The 26,349-nt window shown below is 39.9% G+C and overlaps 1 protein-coding gene across 2 annotated transcripts; it reads right to left on the bottom strand.

Moving 5' to 3' along the window:
• Nucleotides 1-365: 365 nt before the first annotated feature.
• On the bottom strand, nt 366-7,649 carry HUS1 (HUS1 checkpoint clamp component). Of its 2 annotated transcripts, none has more exons than XM_040548538.1 (8): nt 7,535-7,649; nt 7,063-7,190; nt 6,315-6,491; nt 5,575-5,682; nt 4,602-4,676; nt 2,450-2,549; nt 1,608-1,739; nt 366-685 (listed from the first exon to the last, which is right to left on the bottom strand). In XM_040548538.1, the coding sequence occupies exons 1-8, from the start codon at nt 7,584-7,586 to the stop codon at nt 603-605; spliced, it is 855 nt and encodes a 284-aa protein (XP_040404472.1). In that variant the 5' UTR covers nt 7,587-7,649; the 3' UTR covers nt 366-602. The 2 variants fall into 2 exon arrangements, with proteins under 2 accessions (XP_040404472.1, XP_040404473.1); XM_040548539.1 differs by having other exon boundaries at nt 6,315-6,467; nt 7,535-7,622.
• Nucleotides 7,650-26,349: the final 18,700 nt, after the last annotated feature.

Raw genomic sequence — 26,349 nt, 5'->3', positions numbered from 1 at the left:
AGTATGTCATACAGTGGACCTCAAACATAATGGCTTAATGGTTGTCTGCTCAGTGCTGCATAACCTTAAGTTAATACACGCAGTGAATGCTTTCCTGACTGTACCACATAGTAATATCAAACCTCAAGTTGTTTTCTTTTCTGAAGGAACAAGAACACGATCTGAATATCCACAGGCTAAATATCCCATCCATTCAAATATTCCTAATAAAGAAAGAATAACTCCCTTCCTTGCCCCTTCTGGAAGCTGACTTATGTACAGGCACCAATGTTAAGGAGATGAACACTTATACCTGAAATTTCTGCAGATTCAGTGACTCAACAGCACAAGTGTCAGTTAGTTAAAACAACTGTATAAAGCATGTATTTGCCTAAATTGTTTAATTATGTCTTACATTTTACGAAATGAAAAAACAGTGATCCTTTTCCCCCACCCAACCCCATCTTATAGAGGGGGTACAGTAACATTTACAGAGCAAGCAGTCTATAATCAAAAAAAAAAGTCAGGAATTTATATACAACTCAAACAGGTAACACTGATATTTCTTTTCCCCCTTTGTGGACAGAGCCTCAGGATGGAAAATGACTGTGATTCTGAATCATTCAGGCAAGTGCTGGAATAAAATACTGAAGGGAAACATCCTCATGGAGCAAGATAAAGTGGACGATTCTCTTACTTATGATATCTGTAAAGAGAAAAAACACAAATCCAATTTGAAGTATGGCAAACACTTTAAAATGACATCCTCTACAGAATGCCACCATAAGAATACAATATTTCTACCATATCCCATACAGGATGCAATTTTAAAGTATATTTTGAAGTAAAGAGGATGACTAGACATATCACCCGGTAGTATTAAAGTCCTTGAGGGTCCATGAAGAATTATTAAGAGTCTATGGAAGCTGATACCAAAAAGGAAATATGTAATTTTAAGGCATGTAATGCCTTGTAAGGCATGTAATATTTTAATTTCATGACTTAATCTTCTCTGGGAAACCCTTAGCATCTGCACTAAACTATAATGCAGAGATGTTCTTTGGAGGTCAGAAGTCCTTGGGAAAGGCATGTAGAGTTACCAAAATAGAATATAGAACCCTGCACAGCTTCTGCTTACGAAGAACACACTGTTTCTATGGTTAGAAACATCTGCTGTGTAAAAAGCATTTTGGTATTAGAATTAATTTGGTGCTGGACATAAGAAAGTACATGAGGGAAACAATTTTTTAAAAAGTCAGTAAATTCATTTTTCCAGTAGAAACTAAAGCTTTAAGAATTTCCAAAAAATATTAACATTCTTAAATACAAGTTTAACTTCAAAACAAACATGATAAAAAGACACACATGATCAGTCAGTCCAGATATTCTAACTTGATACTTTTAAAAGGTCTTGACAATGCTTTTTAGTGCTTGTTTTTTTTTCTTCTATTTCCAAAGCACCTAAGGGCTGAAGCCCACTGACTAAAACCAAAAATATTAAAAGTTCTCAAGCACAGTAAAAATAGCCAAGTTTTAAAGTGACAAAAAAGAGATTTTCTCGTAAGACTACAAGGACAGCAAACATTCCCTCCTTAACTGGAGTTTGCAAACAGAGCTGTTGAACTTACTGCACAAGGCTTTTGTGGGATTGACCTGCTGTCCAGCAAGCAGCTGCTGCAACTTCTTGATGTCTATGCGTGCCTCAGCCATGCTTTCCAGATCTCTGTCTTGAGCAGAGCTTTGACATCCATCCTCTGATGCTGGAAGTGAAAGAACACATCACTTAGTCAAAACATCAGAAGGAATTTCAAAACCTATAAGGACACACCTGACAATCACTGAACAGTTGATATTCAAAGGGACTGTTTAGCAGCAACAGCAGTGCAAGAAAGCTAAAGCCCAGTTTTCCTAGATTGTCAATGTTACTGGAAGAGATTCCCCACGTAAATATGGAATAGACATTGGCCACTTTCCTTTTTAAGGTTTCATTTGACGACTTCGAAGGACTTGATGCTATTTTGTAAGTGCTAAGAGAAGGTAAGTACTATTATCGGCATCACACTTACATAATGAGACCAAACAGTAGGCTCAGGGGAGACATTATTGCTCTCTACAACTATCTCAAAGGAGTTCATAGCAGGGTGGGAGTCAGTCTTTTTTCCCAAGCAACAAGCAATAAGACAAAAGGAAATGGCCTCAAGTTGCACCAAGGGAGATTTATATTGGATATTAGGAAAAATGACTTCACTGAAAGGGTTGTGAGGCATTGGAACAGGCTGCCCAGGGAAGTAGTTGAGTCACCAGCCCTGGAGGTATTCAGAAGACATGTGGATGTGGTGCACAGGGACATGGTTTAGTGGTAGACCTGGCAGTGCTAGGTTAACACTTGGATCTTTAAGATCTTTTCCAATCTAAATGATTCTGTGATTCTGTGAAACAGACACAAGAGGCAAGAAACAAGGAAACTTACCCCAGGGAGGATTTCCCAAGTTTTTAAAATGTGTTGTTACAGATACCAAATCAGTTTCTATTTTTAAATTCATTTCTCCATTCAAGTTTGCTTCAATCACCTGCAATACAATCAATTTTAAGAAAGCCACTTCTGCACTGCAGAATTACAAAGGAATAAAGTGCTCCTCCGTTCAAGCTTCCAGAAGTGCTTCAGTGCCTTCAAAAGCTCAACTGCACTTTTTGAACATGGTTCAAACATCCAAATGCTCAGCTACAAAATACATTTCTCATCATTCCTGTGTGAATGATCCCAGACCATCTTTTCTAAAATTACGGTGAGAGAAATTCAATCACTCTCCAGTACTTTTAGAACAAGTACTGGCTTTGGAAAGTTCATGTGCTGGATAAAGCCTTTACAAATAAGAGACTGAAATTGCCGAAGATGAACATTACTGCATTCCCTTCCAGGTTTTTCAACAAACAGAAAGACACATACACAGTCCATATAATACACACAGAAAATGGGATGAACCAAGAGCTGATCTGCAGTTGCTTTCCCAGACTTAAAAACAGACAACAGCTGCACCAGAGCAATGACTCCAAGCAGTACTACAGACTGCTAGAAATCCTGGAAAAATGCTGAAAGCCTTCAAATTCTATCCTGACAAAGCGTCCTACCAGAAGAAGACTATATATGATCTTATATGAATCCCAGGCAAATCAGAGGATTCCTAATGCACATCTAAGCACTTCACTTCTGTGATCAGAAGAATTCTCAATACTTTATAGAGGTTCACTTGACAACCAGAATTACCCATGGAATGGGAGATGCCCACAGATGAATGCTCCCACACAAGGACCAATTACTATTGAAAGACCTTCTAAAAGCCATTTTTGTAGCTCTGATCTTGACCATATTTACTACCAGGATCTATGCATCTAGCATAAATATTTCTGACACTTTTTGTTTTTGATCTTTAATAACAGAAAAGCATGTACAGGACACAAATACTTTGCTGTCTCCCTTAGAGCTATCAAAACTATTTCCCAGAGATTTACTTATTTTTGACTATAAACATATTTTGGAGCACGTGGTAAGGAATTTAGGAACATGGTTATGCCAGTGTTAATATGCTACCTCCTCTGAGTGTTGCTACACACCAAAGATCAATCCCATCACACAGCTGTCCCCTGTGAGAAGAGATCCTCAGCTCTGGAAACAAATCAGTTACACATTGCTTTGTTGTGTGTAAGCATGTACACTGAGGATATGGGGGGGGGAGCACACTCAGAGAGCCCGCCCAGAAGGCTTACAAAGGAGAAGAGTTTGAAGTGCTTTACTCTTCTATTTGCATGATGATTGCCATTTGCAAAATTGCCAGAAAGCCATTGTTAGTTTTTCAACCCTTCCGAGCCTTGTAAGACTAAGACCTACCCAATTTCAGGATTCTCAGTTTACAAAAATATTCCTATTTATCAAAATTGTTATAAACATCCCCAAACCAAACTATTCCAAAGCTCTATACCTACTTACTCCCTTTAATGCCAGTAAATTCTGGTGACTGAGAGCAATTAAATTAAAAAAAATCCCTTAAAAGAAAAAAAAATCCCTTTTCACACCAACTGCAGTGGGCTTCTTCCAGCGGAAGGTCCACCAGCACTCCAGAAACCCAGGGTGGGCTGAAAGCTCACCATGTCAGAATCTAAAGCACGGGTTGACATCCGTGAGCCATGAGAAGGATTTCCTCTAAATCATACCTCAAGCGCACCAAAAGGTCATTTTAACAGACACGTAACACAAAACTCACTTAATAGGCATTTCTTTAAAGAAATCACCTGGAAAGTCTCCAGCTAGCTTCATGAAAGACTACAATTTCTTTCCAGCTGTAAAGAGTGGCTTGCAACAACACCATATCATGTTCTTTCTGGAATTCAGTGCAAAGAGCACCATATTCTATGAGGCCCAGGACAAGCTTTTCAGCATCAGTCCTAAAATAAATCCCATCATTCCCTTCAACCCTTGCACAATCTTCAGGTACCTTTAGTTCAACATCTGACCCATCCAAAAATAAAATATAACACAGGGGCACCAGTTTGGGCAACAGGGTAAAGTACTACGACCAAGATAAAATGACATCTGTAGGACAAAGACTTGAAGTGTCTTAACTTACAATGCTATGGCTGAGATTCTTCATTCTCTCCACAACACTCTTCATTGTTTTCAGTGCTGGTAGGTAAATACTGACCTAAGACGACACAAGAACTGCATTCACACCAATATTTCATGTGTGAATGGGATGCGATGCCTTCTTTTCTCCCTTCAATTATACCCTTAGACTCCTGAATTATGTGTTGAGTGCACGGAACACAATATTTAACTAAAATCAGCAAGTGATCCAGGAACGGAACTCTTTCCCATTATACCAACAGGGCATCACTCTAGCAATTGCTTCAGACACACTATCCCAAGTCTGTGTTCAAAATAAAGCACAGACAATTTCTGCAGATCAGATTCTCACATGAACCCGCTAAAAGTTAGTATAGCCAATCAGTTTTGAAACTGCATCAGTGTAAATCTGAAATAACAGAATAAAATGCATGAAGTTTCTACTGTGCTATGTGTCTTCAAAACTGAAATAATCTTAGCGGTAGAGGTAACATACACCCATAACCTCAATTAGTAACTCATTTGCATGAAGACCTTTCCTTGCAATTCTGCTAAAAGTCACAAAGGATATAGAAAGAATATATAAAAAACAAGAGGAAACACACATACATTCAACTCTGCCAGGTAGGCCATGAATTACAAATACAACAGAATATTTGGGCTACTTGGTACCTAAGCAGTTGATCATATGAAGTAATCATATGTGTGTTTTATGCTCCTGTCTAAAGTTATGCAAGTCCTTTGCTCCTCCCCTGTCCCACCCTGAATATCACAGCAACAACTGGTAACCACCTGCTCTCTTTTCAGGGGTTCTGGGCTCTCTTGTCAAGATGGAAGCCACGTCCCCTACCTCTCCAAACATCTAGCTTCCATCCTTCCCTTTTCTGCTCCATCTCTTCTCCAAAACCCACTGGCTGTATACTCCACCGCAGTAGCCACCTCCCCACTCCACAGTGAATATAAAAACAGAGGCTTACATCAAAGTCTGGCACACTGGGCTCTCTGAAGTCATTCCATAATCTTCTGGGAATAACCCTCACAGGAATGTCATGTGTCACAATCCTACTGCTGCTTGATAAGGATGGCTTGAGGGAGAGAGGATGCTCTTGAAGTTAAAAACAGGACTTGAATTCTGAATCCAAGTTTTTCAGATCCAGTCTAGGAAATACTAGAACCAAGTGCCTCAGACACCCAGTTCCAATTTTCCACAGCTTCCACAGGTCCCCTATTACGCAGGCTTCACTTTTGAATAAGGATGAAGTTGCAAGTCATTGTTATCTATGTGCTATCCTTCAAGTTAAACAGGGAGGACATGTTAAAAACAACAAAAAATCTGAAGTGCAGTTTGAAATTGAATAGCATGACAAGCAAAAACAAAACAAAGCCAAAAAACACACTAAAACCTCCTGCACCTGGAGGCTTCAATGAGAAGTCAATCATCCACAGAATAAAATTTAGAGGATGAATAGAGAAAAGGTAGCAGGTGACAAAGACATTATAAAAAGGTGTCTCAATCACATGGCTTTCATTGTTCTTCCACCTCTTCCTTGTCTTTTGGAAAATACAAAGCTGGTTCTGCGTGCTGCCAACCATGATGGCAGGAAACGCCAGTAAAATGGAAAATGGAAAGATTTTTCTTTCTTTAGTTTTCTAGAGTTACACCAAAGCTACCGAAGCTTTTACTTAATAATGATGATAAAAGCATTGTTGCACTTACTAGCTCCACAGAAACTTTGAGACAAGGACAGTGTTTGTTAGTCAACTTGATCTTCACTGCCTTAGCACTCTGGGCAGTTTTTAATGCTCTCGACAGGTTCTCAGGTGTGAGCTCTAAATAGATTTCATTGTGATCCGCAGCTACTCCTTCCATCTGAAATTCATCAAAGAAATTCCCCTGCAAGTTTTAACAGTCATGAAATAAAGCAAATTAAAAAAAAAAAAAAAAGAAAAAAGAAAGAAAGGAAGGAAAGAAAAAAAAATAAAGAAAAAAGGCAAATGAAGTGAGGCAAGTTTGACTTAACAGACCTTAACTTTAGAACCACATGCTTACAGCAGGTTTCCTCTGCCCAGCACCACGTGCAGGAATCAATACAGGCTGTGTAAGGATAAAGGCCCATTTCTTCAGAGCTAAACCTATTAACTTCAAACCCTGTCCTAACACACGTAGGTTGTCAAAACATGGGGTATGAGGGATGAGTTATGCTCAACTGTTTCCAGTTCTAGGCAGGATCTTGTGGGCCAACACACACTGAAGCCTTACAAAGAAGTGACAACCAAGGAAAAGTGGCGTCTAGCCAGAAACACTGGCCCTGCACAACTAAAAGGCAGTCTTGCAAAACAGAGCACCCTGAAAGACCTGAGACACCTTGGGTAAGGACTACAGTTAGAATCAACACCGTGTAAAAAGGACCCAACTACTTGCTGTGGTTTGCAATGACGTGTTTATTTAACTCCCCCAGGCTTACCTGGCACAGCTCACACCACATGCTGACCCCTCCATTTGCGACTTTATCGCAGAGGATGAAATACAGCTTGCTCGCAGTGAGACGCAGCGTGCAGGTCTTCGCTAACTTGGCGATCGTGTTAATTACACCTGGGGAGGCAAGGGGAACATTACAGCAGAAACTGCTTCGTGCCGGGTACCTCGGTGGCAGGGGATAAGCCTTTACTCCCCAAAATCGCATCCGCTACCAGAAAATCCCAGAAACGCCGAGTGGAAGAGGGGGAAGAAAACGACCTCACGCGGCCTCCCCCCCGCGAGTAAAGGGCCCTGGATGGAGCCACGGCCTGGGCCTCAACGCGCCCGCAACCGGGCCGGCGCGCACAGCCGTCCCTCCTCCTGCTGCTCCTCTACCTCCTCCTCCTCCTCCTCCTCCTCCTCGGGTAAGGCGAGCCGAGACACCGCCGACCCCGGCTCGCCCACCCCGACACACTCACGGCTGAAGTTGTTGAGGCAGGCGAGATCCACGATCTTAGCCCGAAAACGCATGGCAGCGCTGCCCGCCACCGCCCGCCTCCGGCAGCGCGGCCCAAGGCGGGGCCGAGGCGGCCCCGGGCGCGGCCTTACGCGAGGGGCGGGGGAAAGGAGGGCTCGGGCAGGTCCCGGGGCGGCGGGATGTGAGGGGCTCACCGGGACGCAATCCCCTCGACAAATCTCTAAATATCTGGATGGTTTCTCAGCCCTGTTGTCTTTCAGGAATTTTCTTCAAATGCCAGGGGGCGCCCTGCAGCAGAAAATATGAGTAACCCCACCCTCACCCCCTGCCGTGGAAGGGCCAGGCTCAGACTCTGCCTCTAGGTGTAATAGTCTTCCTAACTTGAAGTGATCACAAGGGAGAAAAGCAACAGTCATGTAAGAAAGTAGTAACCCTAAATATAATTCTAACCAGAAATGTAACTCTAAACCTAATCCTCTTAACTTAAACCTGAACCCTAAGTCTAACCATAACCCAAAACCTCAACATTATCTGTAACCCTAAACCTAACTGTAAATCCTAACCCTGAAACTAACATTTAACTTAATGGCTAACCGTAAACTTAAGCCTAAAACTAACCTAGGACACTAAAGCTAAAACTAAATCTAACACTAACTCAAACCCTAACCTCAAGCCTAGCCACTAATCCTAACCCTAGCCCTAACCTGAACCCAAATGCTAAACCTAAGCCTAAACCTAAACATAACCCAAAACAACAAACCTATCCATAACACTTAAGCCTAACCCTAACCCAGGACACTAACCCAAGCCATAACACTAGTGGCTAAACCTAATCCTAACCCCAGTTCAATCCTAACCATAAACCTAAAACTAACTAAACCCTAGCTAAACCCTAACCCTAACTGTAGCCCTGAATCGTAACACTAATACTAAACCTAAACCCCAACCTCAACCCTAACTCAAAACCTAATGGCTAACCCTAAACATAACATAATCACAGAATGGTTGAGGTTGGAAGGGACCTCTGGACATCACCTAGTCCAACCTCCCTGTGCAAGCAAGGACACCTAGAGCATGTTGCACAGGATTACATCCAGGTGGGGTTTGAGTATCTCCAGAGAAGGAGACTCCACAAACTCTCTGGGCAACCTGTTCCAGTGCTCTGTCACCTCACAGTAAAGAAGTTTTTCCTCATATTCAGATGGATCTTCCTGTGTTTCAGTTTGTTGTACTCTCTCCAGGAATTCCATGTCTCTCTTGTACTGGGGAGCCCAGAACTGGACACATAAACATAATACTAAGTCAGGACAATGGCTCAAGCATGTACCGAGAAGAGCAACAAAGCTGGTGAATGAAAATCAAAACATATGAAGAGAGTCTGAAGGAACTGGGGCTGTTTAGTCTGGAGAAGAGGAGGCAGAGGGGAGACCTCATCACTCTCTAAGTATATCCTCTGTTTCCTCATGAAGTTCAACAAGGTCAAGTGCAAAGGCCTGCACCTGGGTCAGGGCAATCCCAAGCACAAACACAAGCTGGGAAGGGAATGCATTAAGAGCAGCCCTGTGGAGAAGGGCTCAACATCAGCCAGCAGTATGCACTTGCAGTCCACAAGGCCAACCATATCCTGGGCTGCATCAAAAGAAGCACAACCAGTAGGTTGAGGGAGGTGATTCTCCCCCTCTACTCTGCTCTTGTGAGACACCACCTAAGGTACTGTGTTCATCTCTGGGGCCCCCACCATAAGAAGGGCATGGCCGTGTTGGAGCGAGTCCAGAGGAGGGCCACGAAAATGATCAGAGGGCTGGAACACCTCTCCTATGAAAACAGGCTGAGAGAGTTGGGGTTGTTCAGCCTGGAGAAGAGAAGGCTCCAGGGAGACCTTACAGTGGCCTTCCAGTACTTAAAGGGGGCCTACAAGAAAGCAGGAGAGGGACTTTTTGTCAGGGAGTGTAGTGATAGGGGTAATATCTTTAAACTAAAAGAAGGGAGATTTAGATTAGATATTAGAAAGAAATTATTTGGTATGAGGGTGGTGAGGCACTAGAACAGGTTGTCCAGAGAAGTCATGGATGCCCCATCCCTGGAAGTATTCAAGGCCAGGTTGGATGGGGCAATCCTGAGCAATCTGATCCTAGAGCAACCTGGTCTAGCAGAAGGTGTCCTAGGAAGGAACCTAGAAGAAGGAAGTAGGTGGTCTTTCAAGTCCCTTCCAACACAAACCATTCTATGATTCTCTAACTACCTGAAAGGAGGTTGTAGCGAGGAAGGTGTTGGTCTCTTTTTCGCAGGTGACAAGTAATAGAACATGAGGCAGCGGCCTCAAGTTGAACCAGGGAAGGTTTAGATTGGAGACCTGGAAGAATTTCTTCATGGAAAGGGTGGTTAGGTGTTGGAACAGGCTGCCCAGGTAGGCAGTGGAGTCACCATCCCTAGAGGTATTTAAGAGAGGTGTGGATGTCCTGCTTAGAAACATGTTTCAGCAGTGGACTTGTAGTGTTAGGTGGATGGCTGGACTTGATCTTGAAGATCTTTTCTAACCTCAATGATTCTATGACTCAACAATTCTATGACACTACACCTAACTGTAATCCTAAAACTAAACCTACCCAAACCATAAAACCTAAATTAAATAAAATAAAACCTAATCCTAAATTAGTGTTTTCCTAAAAGCATTTTTTTCCTAAAAGCAAAAATGTAACTCTACCCTTAATCCTCACCCTAAACTCAAACTCCACTCCTAGGCCTAAACCTATCCATAACCCTAGCCCTAACCCTATCCATAACCCTAGCCCTAACCCTAACCCCTAAGCACTAACACTATACCTTAACCCTAACCCTAAACATAACCCAAAACGCCAGCCCTATCCATAGCCCTAAACCTAACCATAAACCCTAACCCTGATGACTAACCCTAACACTAACCCAGGACCCTAACCCTAACTTGAGAATCCCTAACTAAACCTAACCATACCCTAAATCTAAATATAATCCTACCCTAACCCTATGTCTTGTTTTTGGCTGGGATAGAGTTAATTTTCTTCATAGAGGCTCACACAATGCTGTCGTTTGGATTTTTGATAAAAAAGTGGTGATAAAACAATGATGTTTTTAGTTCTTACAGAGCAGCAGTTACACAGAGCCAAGGACTTTTCTGCTTCTTATGCTCTCCTGCCAGCAAGGAGGCTGGGGGTGCACAAACTGGGAAGGGATGGAACCAGGACAGCTGAACCAAAATGACCAAAGAGGTATTCCATACCATATGATATCACGTGCAGCAATAAAAACTGGAGTAAGGGGGGGAGGGGGGGGGAAGAGCATTTGGAGTGATGGCATTTGTGGCATTTGTCTGTGACAACTGTAAGAGCTATGTGTGATGAGCCCTACTTTCCTTGAAATGGCTGAACACCTGCCTGCCAATGGGAAATAGAGAATGAATTTCTTGTTTTGTTTTCTTGCATGTGTGGCTTTTGCTTTATCTAATTGACTGTCTTTTTTTCAACCCATGAGTTCTTGCACTTTTACTTTTCTGATTTTGTCCTCCAACCAACTTGGGTAGCGTGAGCAAGTAGTTGTGTGGTACTTAGCTGCCTGACAGAGTTAAACCACAACACCCTGAAATCTTTAAAATAAATAAATAAAAATAAAACTATGTTGTCTAGGTCCCTTTCTTAGGATGACTAATTATTTGCTTCTCCAAATGTCCTGGTTGCTTGCAGTAACCACAGCAATCCTCTGGTGTTACTCAATCTCTATTCAGATATCTGCTTCTCTGATTTCTATTATTTCCCTGCCTCTCCTTAAAAATCTCTCCCTTGCAAGGCTGCTGCCAGAAGGTTTGCCTTTTGTTCCTGCTGCTTTCTCTTTTGTTTAACGTTTTCCTCATCCCTTCCATTATATACAAATGCGGCTATATTCATGATTTCTCCCATTGATTTACCCTGCCGTCCTGGGGAATGCTTAGTAAAATATTTCTTGATATCTGGGCCTGCTTGATATACTAATAATGACACAATCAAGGGTCTACTTTGTTCTGCTTCAGGATCTATTCCCCCAGACATTCACTGCTGTTTCTCCAACCTGATTAGAAAAGCAGAGGGGTGTTGCTCTGGTTCTTGCTGACAGTATTTTATGTTTGTCCAAATTACCATTCTTTGTCCTGCTGCCTCTATTGCAGTTACTAAGCCATTAGTACAAGTTTTAAGTGCATACATCCTCCTGCCCTTGTCTGATAATTCCAACCTGGTTCAGCCCTGAAGCTGAAGCTTTCTCAAAACAGGATATTTATGGTTTTTATCACATAATGGGTTTGTTGCTCCTAGTACATCCCCTGAAAGTATTCAGGCCCCTGTCTACAGCTCTGGGTGGTGAGGAAGCAACTAGTGCCCAGCTTCTAGGCAGAACTGTTAACACTTCCCTTGCAGGGCAGATAAGGCAGAGCATGGCAAAGTGGTTAACCCATTCCTCACACACACAGTTCAGTGCACTTAAAGACGCAGAAGGTTTCTTCAGTCTCAGTTCAATGGATGCAGATGCTGCTGTCCCCATACGCAGGTCTAGCCCGCGGTGAGGCTGAATACGTATTCCAGAGATATAGATACACCCACCAAGTCAGCCACAGTAGACCAACACAGACAGAGCCGTGCCTTTAGAAGGACACAAAAACAGCATTCATATAAATATGAACACAGATAGTGAAGCCATTTTTTTCCCTTTTCATCAGGATTAAAGTTTCCTGTTGAAAACGTACACAAACCTTCACTCTCCAGATTTACACATGAAACACATTCACAGACCTTTCAAGTATTAACATGGGTTCTAAGTCTGTCAAATAATCATGACTTATCTGTTACCTAGTAAGCTGGGTGATTAAACTCTCTAAGACTCAATCTGGAGTTTTAGAAAGCTGGCATTTTTTAACTGCAGCACCGAACGCACAGGGGATTACTCCACCTAGTGTATGCACGAGTTGCTCAACAACAAAGGCTATATGCTATCAGAATATACATATTCATTAGCTTTCCAAGAAATAACTAACATATTCATACTATTTCTCAGAACTCATTAAAATATGTAAACGTCCCTGACACATATGCATTTGTTTCTACTGGTGGTCTTTTGGGGTCTTCTGGTGGTCATCGATAGTCTTCCTCACTGCTTTCACTAGTTAAACCCAATTCTTGCACATGCTCTTCCTTATCTCTGTTCTTTCTTATCTTATTGTTTCAACTTAGGCATGCATACTAAGCTAAGTCATTTACTTATATAATATATTCATTGCATGAGTTTCTCACCTATTCTGAAATATCCTCCAGGCCTGGGTCATTGTGCCCCCCATTTTGAAACACAAGTCTGTATGTTAAAGCTGACTAATTAGCAAGTAAGGTAGCACCAGAGACACAAGGTTTCTAAACTTCCTTCTAACTATACATAGTAAAGGCTTGGCCTATCTGTTCATGAAACATTTCAGATTTGATTCCGTTGTTCTATTAGGGAGAAAACCATATGTTCTTTTGGCTCAGTATCAATCAAGTCATCAGCTCAGACCTTGGGTGTGTCCAAATGCAGGTCTCCTTTTACCAGTTTGAAGATCATTAGCAAATTACATGTACATACACAGGACTCAAATTAACATGAGAATAATGCTTTGTCTTTCTTTTTCTTTTTTATTAAACTGTCTTTTATATCAACCCATGAGTTCTTGCACTTCAATCTTTTGTAATTCTATCTCTTATCCCACTGCGGGGGTGGTGGTGGTGGTGTGCCTGCAGAGTTGAACCACAATAATCAGAGAGAGACTTTTCTCACTATGGTGGATCTGAGTGCACCAATAGGCCTTAGTTGCACTGATGAGCCTCACTGTGGATCTTCATCCACCTGCCTCTGACCTGATCTCCTCAAATCAACACTATAGTTACTTCTACTTCAATCTCCTAGATTGACCTTTTAACCTACTTTGTCACCCGGTCATGTCAGCCCCAACCGCTGCTGGACTGACCTCATCTCTGTCTCCAGTCCTGTCTCCCTAATGGACCATGGACCCATGGGCCTGTGTTGTAGCTGTTTCCAGACCTGTCTCTGGCTGCATCTCTCATTGCTTCTGCCTGGACTCCTGGATCTGGATGGCTCCTGGACCTCGTTCACTACCTTGGCTGGGTCTGTTCATGAGAAGTTCTCTTAGTATTCCCTCTGCCCAACATATTCAGATGCTTCAGGACTGTGCCCTGGTCAGTAAGAGCACTGCTTGTGGTGTGGTAACCTTGGGCTTCTGGCACATTCTCCTTTGTGGAGCAGCCTTGCTCTTAATGCTTCCTATCAGTGGCACAGAGTGAAAAGAATAAGAGGTAATGCCTGGAATTGGAAATTAGGGTAACAAAAATTAAAGCAAGGTCCTATAGAGGGGAAGGCGATAAACTTGACTACAAGAATCTCTAAATATTATCCACTCACCCCCATTCTCTCATTCATTCATTCATTCACATCCTCACACCCATGCACCCAAAAAGGATGCTGGTGACTGAGTACTCCCACCCAAGCATATAGACTCCATAGTCTGCCTCCAGTAGTAAGCAGCCAGACACCTATACATCCCCCCACATCAGAACAGAGTATGCCTTAGCCAGAGAAAGAAATTCAAAACTAGCACTGGAGATAAAACAGACTGCAGCGATGAGGTAAAGGGCATTGACAGAAAAGTGTACAAACCAGCCAATTGTTGACCCACAACTGATCATCCTTATCCCTTATCCGTCTGTTTTCCCACACTCGTACCTCCCCAGATTACCTAGGTCTATCCTCTTCCCCACCTGTGGTTTCGCCCCTAGTCATCCAGTGGGATGGGGAAGAGAATTGAACAGAAAAGCAAGAGCTCTTGGGTTGAGATAAAGACAGTTTAGCAAGAAAGAACAGAAAAAATAAAGGGAAAGAAAAGGAAAAACAAACGATCAAACAACAACAAAACAGTAACACCAAAAAGAATACACAAAGCACATGATGCACAATGCAACTGTTCACCACTAACTAACTGATCAATGCCCAGCCAGTCCTCAGGCAAAGGCAGCCTCCCTAGCCAATTCCCTCCCAGTTTTTATTGTTCAGCATGGAGTCATATTGTATGGAATACCTCTTTGGTCATTTTGGTTCAGCTGTCCTGGTTCTGCCCCTTCCCAGCTTCTAGTGCACCCCCAAACTCCTTGCTGGCAGGAGAGCATAAGAAGCAGAAAAGTCCTTGGCTCTGTGTAACTGCTGCTCTGTAAGAACTGAAAACACTGTTACCACTGTTTTTATCAAAAATCCAAAAGACAGCATTGTGTGAGCCTCTACAAAGAAAATTAACTCTATCCCAGCCAAAACCAAGACAAAAGGTTAGTAATAGAGTGCTATATAGAAATATGAATTAACTGTCACTCACATTTCTGATTTACCAGTATGCCAGAGGAGTTTTTACCATCATTTTCAGGGATATATTATCTGCTGAGAATACATATTATATGCTGTGTGTGTCAAGCATGTCAAATTATTTCAAATATGCAAATTCAATCTAGGAAACATTGGTCAATTTGCAATGTACTACATAGGCCTACTAAATAAGAGATTAAAAAAAACAACTGGATGTCTTTTGAAAAATGTGTTAGCCAAAATATCAGTTATGCTTTAATCAAACATAAGTTTGGTATGGAAGTAGCTGACAGAAATGTAGTGTTCTGTGAAGCACAGAATATCAGACTCAGTGATCCAGTGGTCCCATTTGACTACAAAATCTGTGAATTATAAATCTACATTTAGGTTCCTCTGTGACATTTAACACTGTAGATTGGAAAGTGATGAAAATACTCCTTAATTTGTCCTTATTGCTCTTAGGAAAAACTTAGTTGTAGTACCAGTTTCTATATAATAAAATCATAGAATCATTTAGGTTGGAAAAGGCCTTTGAGATCATCCAAGTCCAACGCTAAACCAAGTCCCTAGGCACCACATCCACACATTTCTTGAATACCTCGAAGGATGGCAACTCCACCACTTCCCCAGGCAGCTTAGCCACCCCTTCTATGAAGAAATTCTTCCCGATATCCAGTCTAAACCTCCCCTGGTGCAACTTAAGGCTTGTGTCTAAATTTCATGTAGATACATCAGGCACTGGTACAACAGGCAATACCAAAATCTGTGCATACTCTCTGTTGAAGACAGCAGCATCTAGTCAAGCAGAACTGCAAGAAGGGGAGGACTTTTCTTTCTTAATGAGAAACTGAGTGTGCTGCAAGGCAGATCCTCCAAGAATCATGAGCTCTATCAACAAGAGCTGGGAGCCTGCAGCTCAAGAAAGAACTGGGAAACTGTTGAGAGGAGCAAGAAACAACCTGGTCCTCGGGTGCCAAAAAGAGTTACAAGAACCAGAAGACACTATGAAGTGCTTGCTGCAACTGACAGTTCTATTTAAACCTGTGTCCGCAAAGTAGTACTTAAGCTAGAAACAACAGTTTTCTCAGTGTGTTATTTAAAAAGACAAACAAGAACATAATGGTGTTTGCTTCTTTTATTATGAAAGATATAAAAATGCAGAGTGTAGTGAATCTATCCTTAGAAATTGAAACTTTTTCTGGACCAACATTCTATTTACATATACAAAATTCCCCAAGTGGAACAATATCAAATGTAAAAAACACATTATCAGAATATACCACATATATACAAGTTCAGAGATTTCATATCTCTGTTACTGTAAATGTAGTTGTTACACAAGAGGTCAATTCCAACATGCTTTACACAAGTATTTTAAATTAAGCAGATGAGACTACTCAAGTAAAATAAAACAAACTGGGCAAAGCTCTGCTATCTGAACAACTACTTTATAAATATAGTACAAAATAACAAAGCCAAGTTTTCAGCCACGCTCTATCTTCTGTTGTAGCAAAATGCTCATGCTCCAAGTTGATTGAAGAAAAACAATGGAAATAGCTACTGGTTGTTATTGACATCAAACTAGAAACCTCTCAAGAATCAAAAACATACTGGCTTTCAGATCTCTGATGAGTCATAAGGAAAAGCAAGCATTTTTATTCCTTTTAAAATTCTCCCCTCTAACAGAAAATACAAATAAAATAGTTAAGCCACCACTTTGTATTGTTTTTGACTGGAACCAATTACTGCTTAGTAAAATAAGGCACTTCTTCCTTTAGACCAATACATTTCCCTAGGTTTTAGTGTAGCTCCATTTTACACAGAGAAGTGATTTCAGCTAAGCCACTTGTGACAGCAGAAGGGATGCTGTTAAGAGCTGTTGCTCTCCAAGCATTGATGGCTTCAACGATACCTACGGGATTGCTTGAACCCAAGTCACACAGTGAATATACGGCTGCCAGCTGCACACCCCAGGGAACATCTGCAAAAAGTTAACACAAATCAGCTTCTAGAAATTTGAATATGCAATAATTCTGAGAAGAAACATGAAGCTAAAGAAACCATTAGTTCAAGAACTGGAATACAAACATTTATTTTGAGGATGCCTAAAGCCTGAAAGTAGCAAGAAGACGACCTTCACAAAAATTCTGTGGCATTTCATTTTATAATAGCATTTTCCAGTTTTCTGATTTCAGAAGATTTTCAGTATTCAAAGGGCAAAAAAGATTTGAGTATTCAGTGATTTTACTCTAGTTCTAGTACCATCTGATCAAGATGGTATGAAAATAGTCAGGTTTACACAGAGACTGGAACAGACACTTAAAGATGCGTCCCTTCCACTTACATGGAAAAGACTGAGATTGAAAGGCAGAGTAGCTATAGGAGTGGTTCAAAACAACTCCCTAGCATCAACCCATGCTTCGCTGCAAAATTTACTTAATATGCAGAATAACTTAGAAATGCAAATGCTGCTTTTCTTGCCTCACTTTGTCTCAGTTAGGAATTTAGAACACCTTACAGCCCCCTGTCTCCTAATATAACACTCTTGCTAGTAGCAAACCCCAGCACGAACTGTTCAGGTAATAAATTAACTATTCCTGCTTATGTCACGATCACGCATTATATTCTCAGGAGCAGCTGGTACACTGTTAGGTGAAACAGCATAATTTCAAGTTGGCTGAAACTACCTCAGAGTTGTTTCCTGCCTGAAAGAGAAAGCAATAGACAGGCTTCGTTAACTTTGGAAGGGCCAAGGACTCAAACTGCAACCTGTTTGTTCTTTTCTACACTAACATAAAACTGCACAAAGCAGGCTGTTTTGGCATTCGTGTCCTAATTTGTGTGTGTTTTGTTTATACTGGCAAAAATTCACATTGCAGATTTTATACTGAAGTTCCTCTAAATAAACATTACCTTCCTCTTTTGCATGATGCACAAACAGTGCAATTACAGAACTAATATTCTTCACAGCAGAAATATAACCTTCCTTCAAACCTATTTGGCCCAATCGACCTGAAAGATTAAAAAAAAAGAAAGAAAAAAAAGGTTACTATGTATCTGAGGTTTAGACAATCAACATCTTAAATTTTACGTTCACTGTCTGTTGAAGTGCCAACATAAAATCCAAATTTGAATTACAACTGCCTAAAAATTATTTGTTCTTGTTATCATATTTGTCTTGGGACCATCAGTTGTCTTTTTCCTATTCTGACTAAAGGCACAAAGGCATTTTTCATCAGACTGATAAAACCTCCTGCAGGTTTACAATTTTTAAGAGTAAAACTCAAGGAATGCAACTTCTGTTTAACAAACAATATTATGTAACTTACATACCAAAAACATCTATCCAAAACCAAAGTTTATCTGTTTATTCTGAATGCCACCTAGATACCAAAGGATTTTACCTTAAAATCGCATCAAGAGGTATTATGTTACATATAAGGCCTTATTTTATATACTTCGCTAAAAGCATATATAGCTACAGATAATTTAATTTTAAATACATAAAACAATAATATTTACTATCATGAAATCATAGTAACATCTCATAACTTAAATACATGATTTTCACAGGCTGACAAATAGTATCTGCATAAGACTGTAACAGTTTTGCTTTGCTTTTTAAGGTGAAATTTTTTGAAGAAAGTTAAAAAAAAAAAAAAAAACAAAAAATGCAAAAATGCTTCAATTCTTTTTCCAGGCAAACTGATGCTTTTAAAGGTCATACATAAACCAGAAATTCAATCATGAATTTAGATTACTTACCAATTAGCCTGAGTGTCAATGCGATAATACTATCAGGAATAGACTGCACACTTCCATGCTCTTTTCTCTTCTTTACCCACTTATCCATAGAAGGCCAAAGCACTTTGCTGTGAATAAATGAATTAAAAAATCTGATACTGCATGAAGAGTTGGCACAGAATATTTATACAGAAACAAACACAAATGATTCTTTCATTTACTGTGTATTTCTGTAACTCCACTTGCATGTTGAATTCACCTTCAGGCAAAACTAGTAACACTACAAGCATCTACAAGCCTCAGTAATATCAAGGCTGTTTTACACCCAAACATTAAAAGCTAACTTGCTGGAGGAATCATTCCTGTTCAGAATATTATTTCTGTCCATCTTCCATTTCCTTGCAACTTTCTGCATCTCTACATAAAGTCAAGAGGTTACTCCACTAACTTACATGTATATGGAACCACACTTCTTTCAAATGTTACATGAGTCATACATTTTGTATGACTGAAAATTAACAGTTTGTATGTTATACGTAGGATCTGGTGCTTGTTTTTAAATCTGAATGGACTTGACACAAGTCCTTAAAATTATGAGACCATCCTTAAAATTATGCTGATAGACTTAGCTATCATTAGTACAACTTCACACAATCAACTCTGTATGACTTCAGTTAAAGAGACATACCTTTCACTGAACCTAGTATAAATTTTGAAAGTGTTCCACTAAAAATAACTTCTGTATCAAGGATTTTAATGATTCTAATAAGTTTTTCACATTTACTTCATATTCAACAATTAGATTATGTGGTTGTTAAACCAATGCCTTATTCTGGGAGATTGTACCAATTTATATAGCATCTACATACAAAATAGGGGCTGTCAGAACAGTGTACACATCAAATTGCAGTCTTTCAAACCAAGTTAAATATGTCAGCAGGTTATGCATTGGATTATAGTGTTCAAAGAAAATGTAAGCCACTGGGTCGAAGTATTATAATGGTTTTAGAATTGAAATCAGACTGAAATCAGTATAGCATAATAGTGAAATGCAACCATACTCCTTTTCAGCACTGAAGTAGCACTGTTCGCAGATCAAAAGTTCCACCCCCATTTTTTAGTGACTGAAAAAGAAAAGCTTTTTAAAAAATTGATACTAAATTCAGAGGAAAACAACCATGTTGCTCACTTGACATACAGTACATCTCAAAATCTTTCACAATTGTTCACATATAGCTATTTGAAAAGCAACTCCTTATTAGAAAGGTTCTAACAGGACTAATTTCTTGAATTAGTACTCCAATATCCTCCATTTGCTCACTCATCTTAAAATAAGGCAGACAAACACAGCAGTCTAGGCCTCATCAGATTACAAAACCTTTTCTAAGTATGTATGCAAGATTTCATTATGTTAAAAGCTAAGCTGCAACGTTTCAAATGCAAAAAAAAAAAGCACAGAAAAATGTCTGAAGGAACTGCTTGCCACAATACCTTATGACATTGTCATGTGTCCAATCCCACTTCAGGTTACTGCAGAGTAGATCAATAGCAAATATGTACTGCCAAGCATCTTCACTCAGATCTTCTCCATATCGTTCACTCTGCTGAAATTCTACTTTGGGACATGACTGCATTTCTAAAAGCAGGTTTGAGGTCATAATACCTGCATCTAAAGATGAACTCTGGAATTACAGAAGGTGATTACTTTAATGCATGAAAAGTTACCAACCCAGAACTGCACTCTTTACAAATATTAGATTCTGACTGTCCATAGCAGCATTGGAGTTCATCTTACAACACAAATTCAACTTGGAGCTAGTGTTAACAGAAGCAAACAAATAAAAAAGTACACAGAACTAAAATCTTCAAGTACTCAGTATTCATCTTGATGATTTTAGAAAAAGTAGAGTTTGGGAAAACAAACACACAAACACAAACCCTACACCCATTCTCTTCTCTGCTTCCACAGTTTGGGGATTTTTGTTTCTCTTGATGAAACTTTAAGGTCAGAAGAGCCCTTTTACAATGCAAGAAGATTATATCAGTCCTGCTCATTTCTGAGACATTTTTTTTAACGATGCTGAAATTTGATACTGATTATTGCTCAGTAGGGGGTAATTTCCAAGCAAGTACTTTCAATAGCTGAGGTAATAAGAACTAAAAACACATCACATAAAACAATTCTGCTAATTAAACAGCTGGGGTAAGCAAGGAAATTTAAAGACAAACATCTTTCACAAACCTGAAGCATTAAGAAAAAAGTCTAGATTTATAACACAAACAGAGTGGCTGCTCAGCTTACTTCCTCCGTATGGACCATATAATTGACAAACTCTGCAATTGTGTAAATCACTAAAATTGGTATACTTTAACCAAGAACTAAATCCCTATACTACACCAGCTTTACTTTCACACGTAGTATAATCTTACAAAAAAGTCACATGCATCTTGATATAGCAGACTGTCAACCACAAGCAACCTGAAATTTGTCCCTGTACGTCCACCTAGGTAAATACCACAAAGCGCGATGTCATCAGCTCTCATCAACAGACGATCCTGAGGTTCTGTTCTTCTCCCCAGCTGCAGCAGCTCTCATGTTTTCTAAGAGCTCCAAGCCACAGCTTGAGGGTAGCAGGAGTGTACAGAACAATTACTGAGGTATACTTAAGTGCATCTCTATTGGAGTAAGATTGAAAGCGATAACCTAATAAAATGGAGAGTACAACTTCTTTGCTAAACAATGATTGCAGTACTGCATAACTCTAAACACCAGAGCTTAATGTTACATCCCAACAAAAAAGAAACATCTACAAATCAAAAAGAAACATCTACAAATCTATGCCCTCTTAGTTCACCCCACTGTAAGCCTGTACCAGATCAGAAGGTTTATAGGTGCTGTAATTCCACCGGTACCACATTAAATTCAGGGCCAGTACAAAGCAAGATGAAACAAAAAAAACATGTTTTTCCAGTAAGTACAACACCTAAAGGCCACTGATTACAACAAGCCTAGCTGTAGTCCCCAAGACTACTGCATCAAAAGAAGCATGGTGGGCAGGTTAAGAGGTGATTCTCCCCCTCTACTCTGCTCTTGTGAGACCCCACCTGCCACCTGTAGGACTGTGTTCAGCCCTGGGGCCCTCAGCACAAGGGCATGGGCCTATTAGAGCAAGTGCTTTGTGGAGGGCCACAAAGATGATCAAAAGGCTGGAATACCTCTACTACAAAGATAGGCTGAGGGAGTTGGGGTTGTTCAGCTTGAAGAAGAGAAGGCTCCAGGGAGACCACACTGCAGCCTTCAAGTACCTCAAGGGTGCCAAAAAGAAAGCAGGAGAGGGACTCCTTGTCAGCGAGTATAATGATAGGAAAAGGAGTAATGGCTATAAGCTAAAAAAGGGGATATTTAGATTAGATATTCCGAAGAAATTCTTCACTCAGAGGGTGGTGAGGCACTGGAAAAGGTTGCCCAGAGCAGCTGTGGATGCCCCATCCCTAGAGGCGTTCAAGGCCAGGCTGGATGGGGCTTTGGGCAACCTGGTCTGGTGGGAGGTGTCCCTGCCTATGGCAGGGGTGCTGGAATTAGATGATCTTTAAGGCCCCTTCCAACCCAAACCATTCTATGATTCTAAACCAGACATGGAGCAGTATGCTAGGATTGAGAACAGAAGAGCTAGGAATCAAGATGACTTTGTTCAGCTTGTATTTTACAGAACTATAGCTCTTCCATCAAGCAAGCCTGGCATTAATATTGGTCTCCAAAACTAGTGGGGCACTAGCTTTCAAGCAAACACGCAAGCTTCCTATACAAACTCCTTATCCAGGAACAAAGTATCTCCAGCTTTCCATCTGTATGATAAATATTTGCCCCTACTGATACAAAGGATGTTCCAATTTTTCCTCTTTGCAACATCCCTTTCAGGACAGTAATACGTGCCTGCTTAAAACTAACAGAAATTACACGACTCATCCAAGACCACACAGGAAGTCCTGGTCTCAAAGACTTAAGTCAAATTCCTAGAGTCCTTAGGTCCTAAGCATCGGTCATTCTTCTACCACCACTGCAGTTTTGTACTGTGCCAACTGCTTATGAAATCAGGTTTGCCAACATTTTTTTTTTGAGATAAATGGTCATTTACACTCTACCTCATAGAAAGATCATGAATAAGATGAGACAGACTCATCCTGAAAATAACTGTGATAAATAATTACCAATTATACAAGGAATTACAAGAGACAGACAATCCCAATATGTATTTTTAAAAAATAAAATAAACAACCACAAAACATATTAAAAAACAACACAAAGCAAAACAAAACAAAAATGACCTCAAGAAACGTTAAAATCACAGTTCCATAGTGATACAATTCCCTAGTCCAAGGGTACTCCAGTCAAAATTCAAAAATAATAAAAGCACTAAGTGTTTACTACAGATATTAGTATTTAATAGGGAAAACAAAAAAGTGTTGTGTTCTAATAGGGTTTAGACAACCACAGGAAGATAGCCTTAAGTATCATTAGTTGTGCAATTGTACAGGCACCATGGGAGATCCACGGAGCATCTTCACACCCTGCATCAGAAGATTCTTGATTTGATACAGCCAGCAAGGGAACCAAAACAGACAAAAGCTGATATTGACAGTGAAAGCAGAAGTTACCTGCTCCCAGCTGAGATAAGCACTGAGACAGGTCAGGACATCGTCATTTGCACTCTGCCTGATGACTAATTGCATGGCTTTGTTAATTGCACCTTCGAAGAAAAATATGTCAGGCCATATATTTGTGATGAATAAAATCAATTTCACTGCATCTGGAAAGCCTAAGAAAAAAAAGAGAGAACAATGTAAGTTTTTAACATACAAAAACAAACAAAAAATACACTCAGACATCAAAAGCCAGTACACTCTACAGCAAGGTAACAAGGAGAGAAGGCACAGAAGTCATGTAAAAACTGCAGCCCAGTGAGGTGGAATCATACTAGCACACCCCAGTCCTGATATTAAATAATGGAAGGGAGGAGAAAACAAACAACCAAATGAAAAAACAAACACCTTCTTTGTTCATTGTAATTCTTTTTTTTTTTTTTTTCTTTCCAAAAAGAGTGTTTTAGTCAGTAAGTCAGGCATGGTTACACTAGACTTGGCTGCGTAACAAAAGTGCGCGAGGTCCTTTTCCCTTTATTCTTACTGCACTTCAGTTCACTAACGAGAGTGGTCTTGGAGCACAGAAACTGGATTTCACAATGACTTTAAACTGGAAGATGCACTCTGGAATCCTACCTGATACAATCCAACTACAAATGAACACTCATATCACTGGATTAAGCCAGAGCTAGTCCAAAACTAAAAGAAAAAAAGGAAAAAAAGAGAAGGAGAACAGAAAAGGGAATAAAGGAAAAAGAATTAGAAAAGGTGGTAAAAATTATCTTAGAGTTATTTAACGCAGAATACCTGAAAGAAGAACAGGAAAAAAAAAAGACGGACAGGAAGCCAAGAAAACAGATGATGCACTGACTGTTTATAGTCAATTCGGCAATTGTGTAGCTGAAATATAGCTCACTTGTGTTACCAAATGAAGGGGGAAACTTTAAAATGAATGCATTAGTAATCAAAATAAAATAATTGATAAAAAAAAGGGGGGATGAACCTTCAAGATGTGTTTACAACTGTTCACATTCTAAATAAAATAAAATAAAACCACAGAAAATCCACAACAGGAATTTAAACAATTCAAAGTATACAACAGAAAATCATTCAAAGTCTACATTTAACAGAGTTTTACTGAAGTTCAGATTGTTGGTTCCTTTTTTTTTTCTTTTTAAAAATCAAATGTGTTTTATGAGTCAGTGCTTACTCAGTAAAAACAGTAGTAAACAAAAAGTACAAAGTTCTCTGGAATCACAATATCATTTTGGAGATGGCAGGGCAAAAATGAAAGTATAGAGGATCCCAAAGTAAGTATCTCTTTGAAAAATGAGCGGACTACTAAGAGCACAGGTGATCACCAAGCTGAGATAGAGATGTAGACAACTGTGAGACAGGAAATTTCTTCTATAACAGTCTATATTTTTCAGTATATAAAAAAGGTCCAAGGAAAATGTGCCTTTCACAGGAAGATTTTCTTTGTTCATTTGCATTTAGAAACCTAATCATTCTGGAACAATACAGCAAAGACAGACAAAATGTTCAAGATACAAGACCACCGAGACACACACTATACCTTCTTTAAGTAAGCTATAGCAGAAGAGACGGGCTCTTTCCAAATCTCCCAGCTGTCGACAAGTTCCTGTATAGACTCGACAAAGAGCCTGGTTGAAATTGTAATTTGAGGCAGTTTTCTGAGCCTTGAGTTTATTGAGAATAACATGCAGCAACGACTCAGCTAAATGCTATAAGGCACAAAAAACAGTTGTTAGACTGCACTACATTTGAGAATATTTAATAGCATTGTAACAGTATGACAAGAGAACTGTTTGTAAGAACATTGTTTGCATCCATGTAAGAATACACATAATTAAATCATAGGCAACCAGCAAATGAAATAACAAACCTGAGTAGCAACTTCAGTAGTAACTTGCTTCTATCAAGTTACCACGTTTGGCAAGTCCTAACAAAGGTGACAGCAGAACTCAGTAGACAACTTCTGTGGAGAACTGACAGATCATTATTCTGATCTCAGTCTGCCTAATTACTTTCAAGAACTGCAACGGGGCAAAATGCTGCTATGTGATGCTATGAGGTTTTTTCCAATAAAATTCATTTGAGCAACCTGATGTAGAATGATAATCAAGGTAAACACTGAATGAACACATACACCAGTATTATATATACAATGCTGTTTTGTGTTTTCTTTTTTAGTGAAATAACAAAAAAGACCAAAAAAAATATCAAACTTCACACCTTTAAACAAAGAAAACTCTTTCTACAATTGTTAATGCTATCCACTACAAAAAATGTGGTGAAAATAAAATACATCTGCTTTCCTGATAAATGCATAAAGCATCTACAATTGCAGTTTTGCATCTTGGACACCACTGACCATTAACTTCTCATACTGTCTGAAGCTCTCTATTTTGTTACGTTTATACAGGTTTAGATATCTGATAATCTTTCAAGACTACACTTTGCCACTGCAGGTTGCCTGACCCATTGAGAATTCACCTAGCACATACTTAAACTCTTTTAACCTGCACAGAAGTCACTGTTAAAATGCAAAACTCAAAATAATGCTACTTACCTTGTTTTTTACACCAAATTCACTGACAACTTCTTTCTCTTCATCTCTCATTACTGGAATCTTTGTGATATTGCCCACATAAACATGACTTCGAATAACTGGTAACAAGTCAAAGCAGGATTCGGCAATTTTCTTCAATGCCAAATAAACTTTCTGGCAATCAGAATCAATAACCTTCTTTAACGGTAAAGATGCTTCTAAACTGGAACTGTGTGCTGAACCACTGATTTCACAGCTCTTGCCATGGAAATTCTCCTGTATTTCAGAGCTTGTATTTTGATCATTTCCAATAGCAGCAGTATCACTGGACTCCAGCTTTGGTGGTTCCCTGTCTAATCTCAGTCTTTTCGCACTTCTGGGCATAGATATGGGCAATAATGTCCTTTTTTCAAGATGATTTGACAAGCCTGAAACCACTTGCTGGTTTTGCACGTTTTTGTCTT

This window comes from Cygnus olor, chromosome 2 (assembly GCF_009769625.2).
Source record: "Cygnus olor isolate bCygOlo1 chromosome 2, bCygOlo1.pri.v2, whole genome shotgun sequence".
NCBI classification, from domain to species: Eukaryota; Metazoa; Chordata; class Aves; order Anseriformes; family Anatidae; genus Cygnus; species Cygnus olor.
The sequence above is the reverse complement of the archived record's forward strand: the minus strand, read 5'-3'. Positions and strand labels throughout refer to the sequence as shown.

Coding starts and splice junctions, on each gene's coding strand:
- HUS1 (XM_040548538.1), bottom strand. CDS start 7,586: ATGCGTTTTCGGGCTAAGATCGTGGATCTCGCCTGCCTCAACAACTTC. Junction 6,492..7,062: donor TGTGGTGTGAGCTGTGCCAG/GTAAGCCTGGGG, acceptor TAAAACTTGCAG/GGGAATTTCTTTGATGAATT. Junction 4,677..5,574: donor CCAGTGTGCCAGACTTTGAT/GTAAGCCTCTGT, acceptor GTGTCGTCTTAG/GTCAGTATTTACCTACCAGC.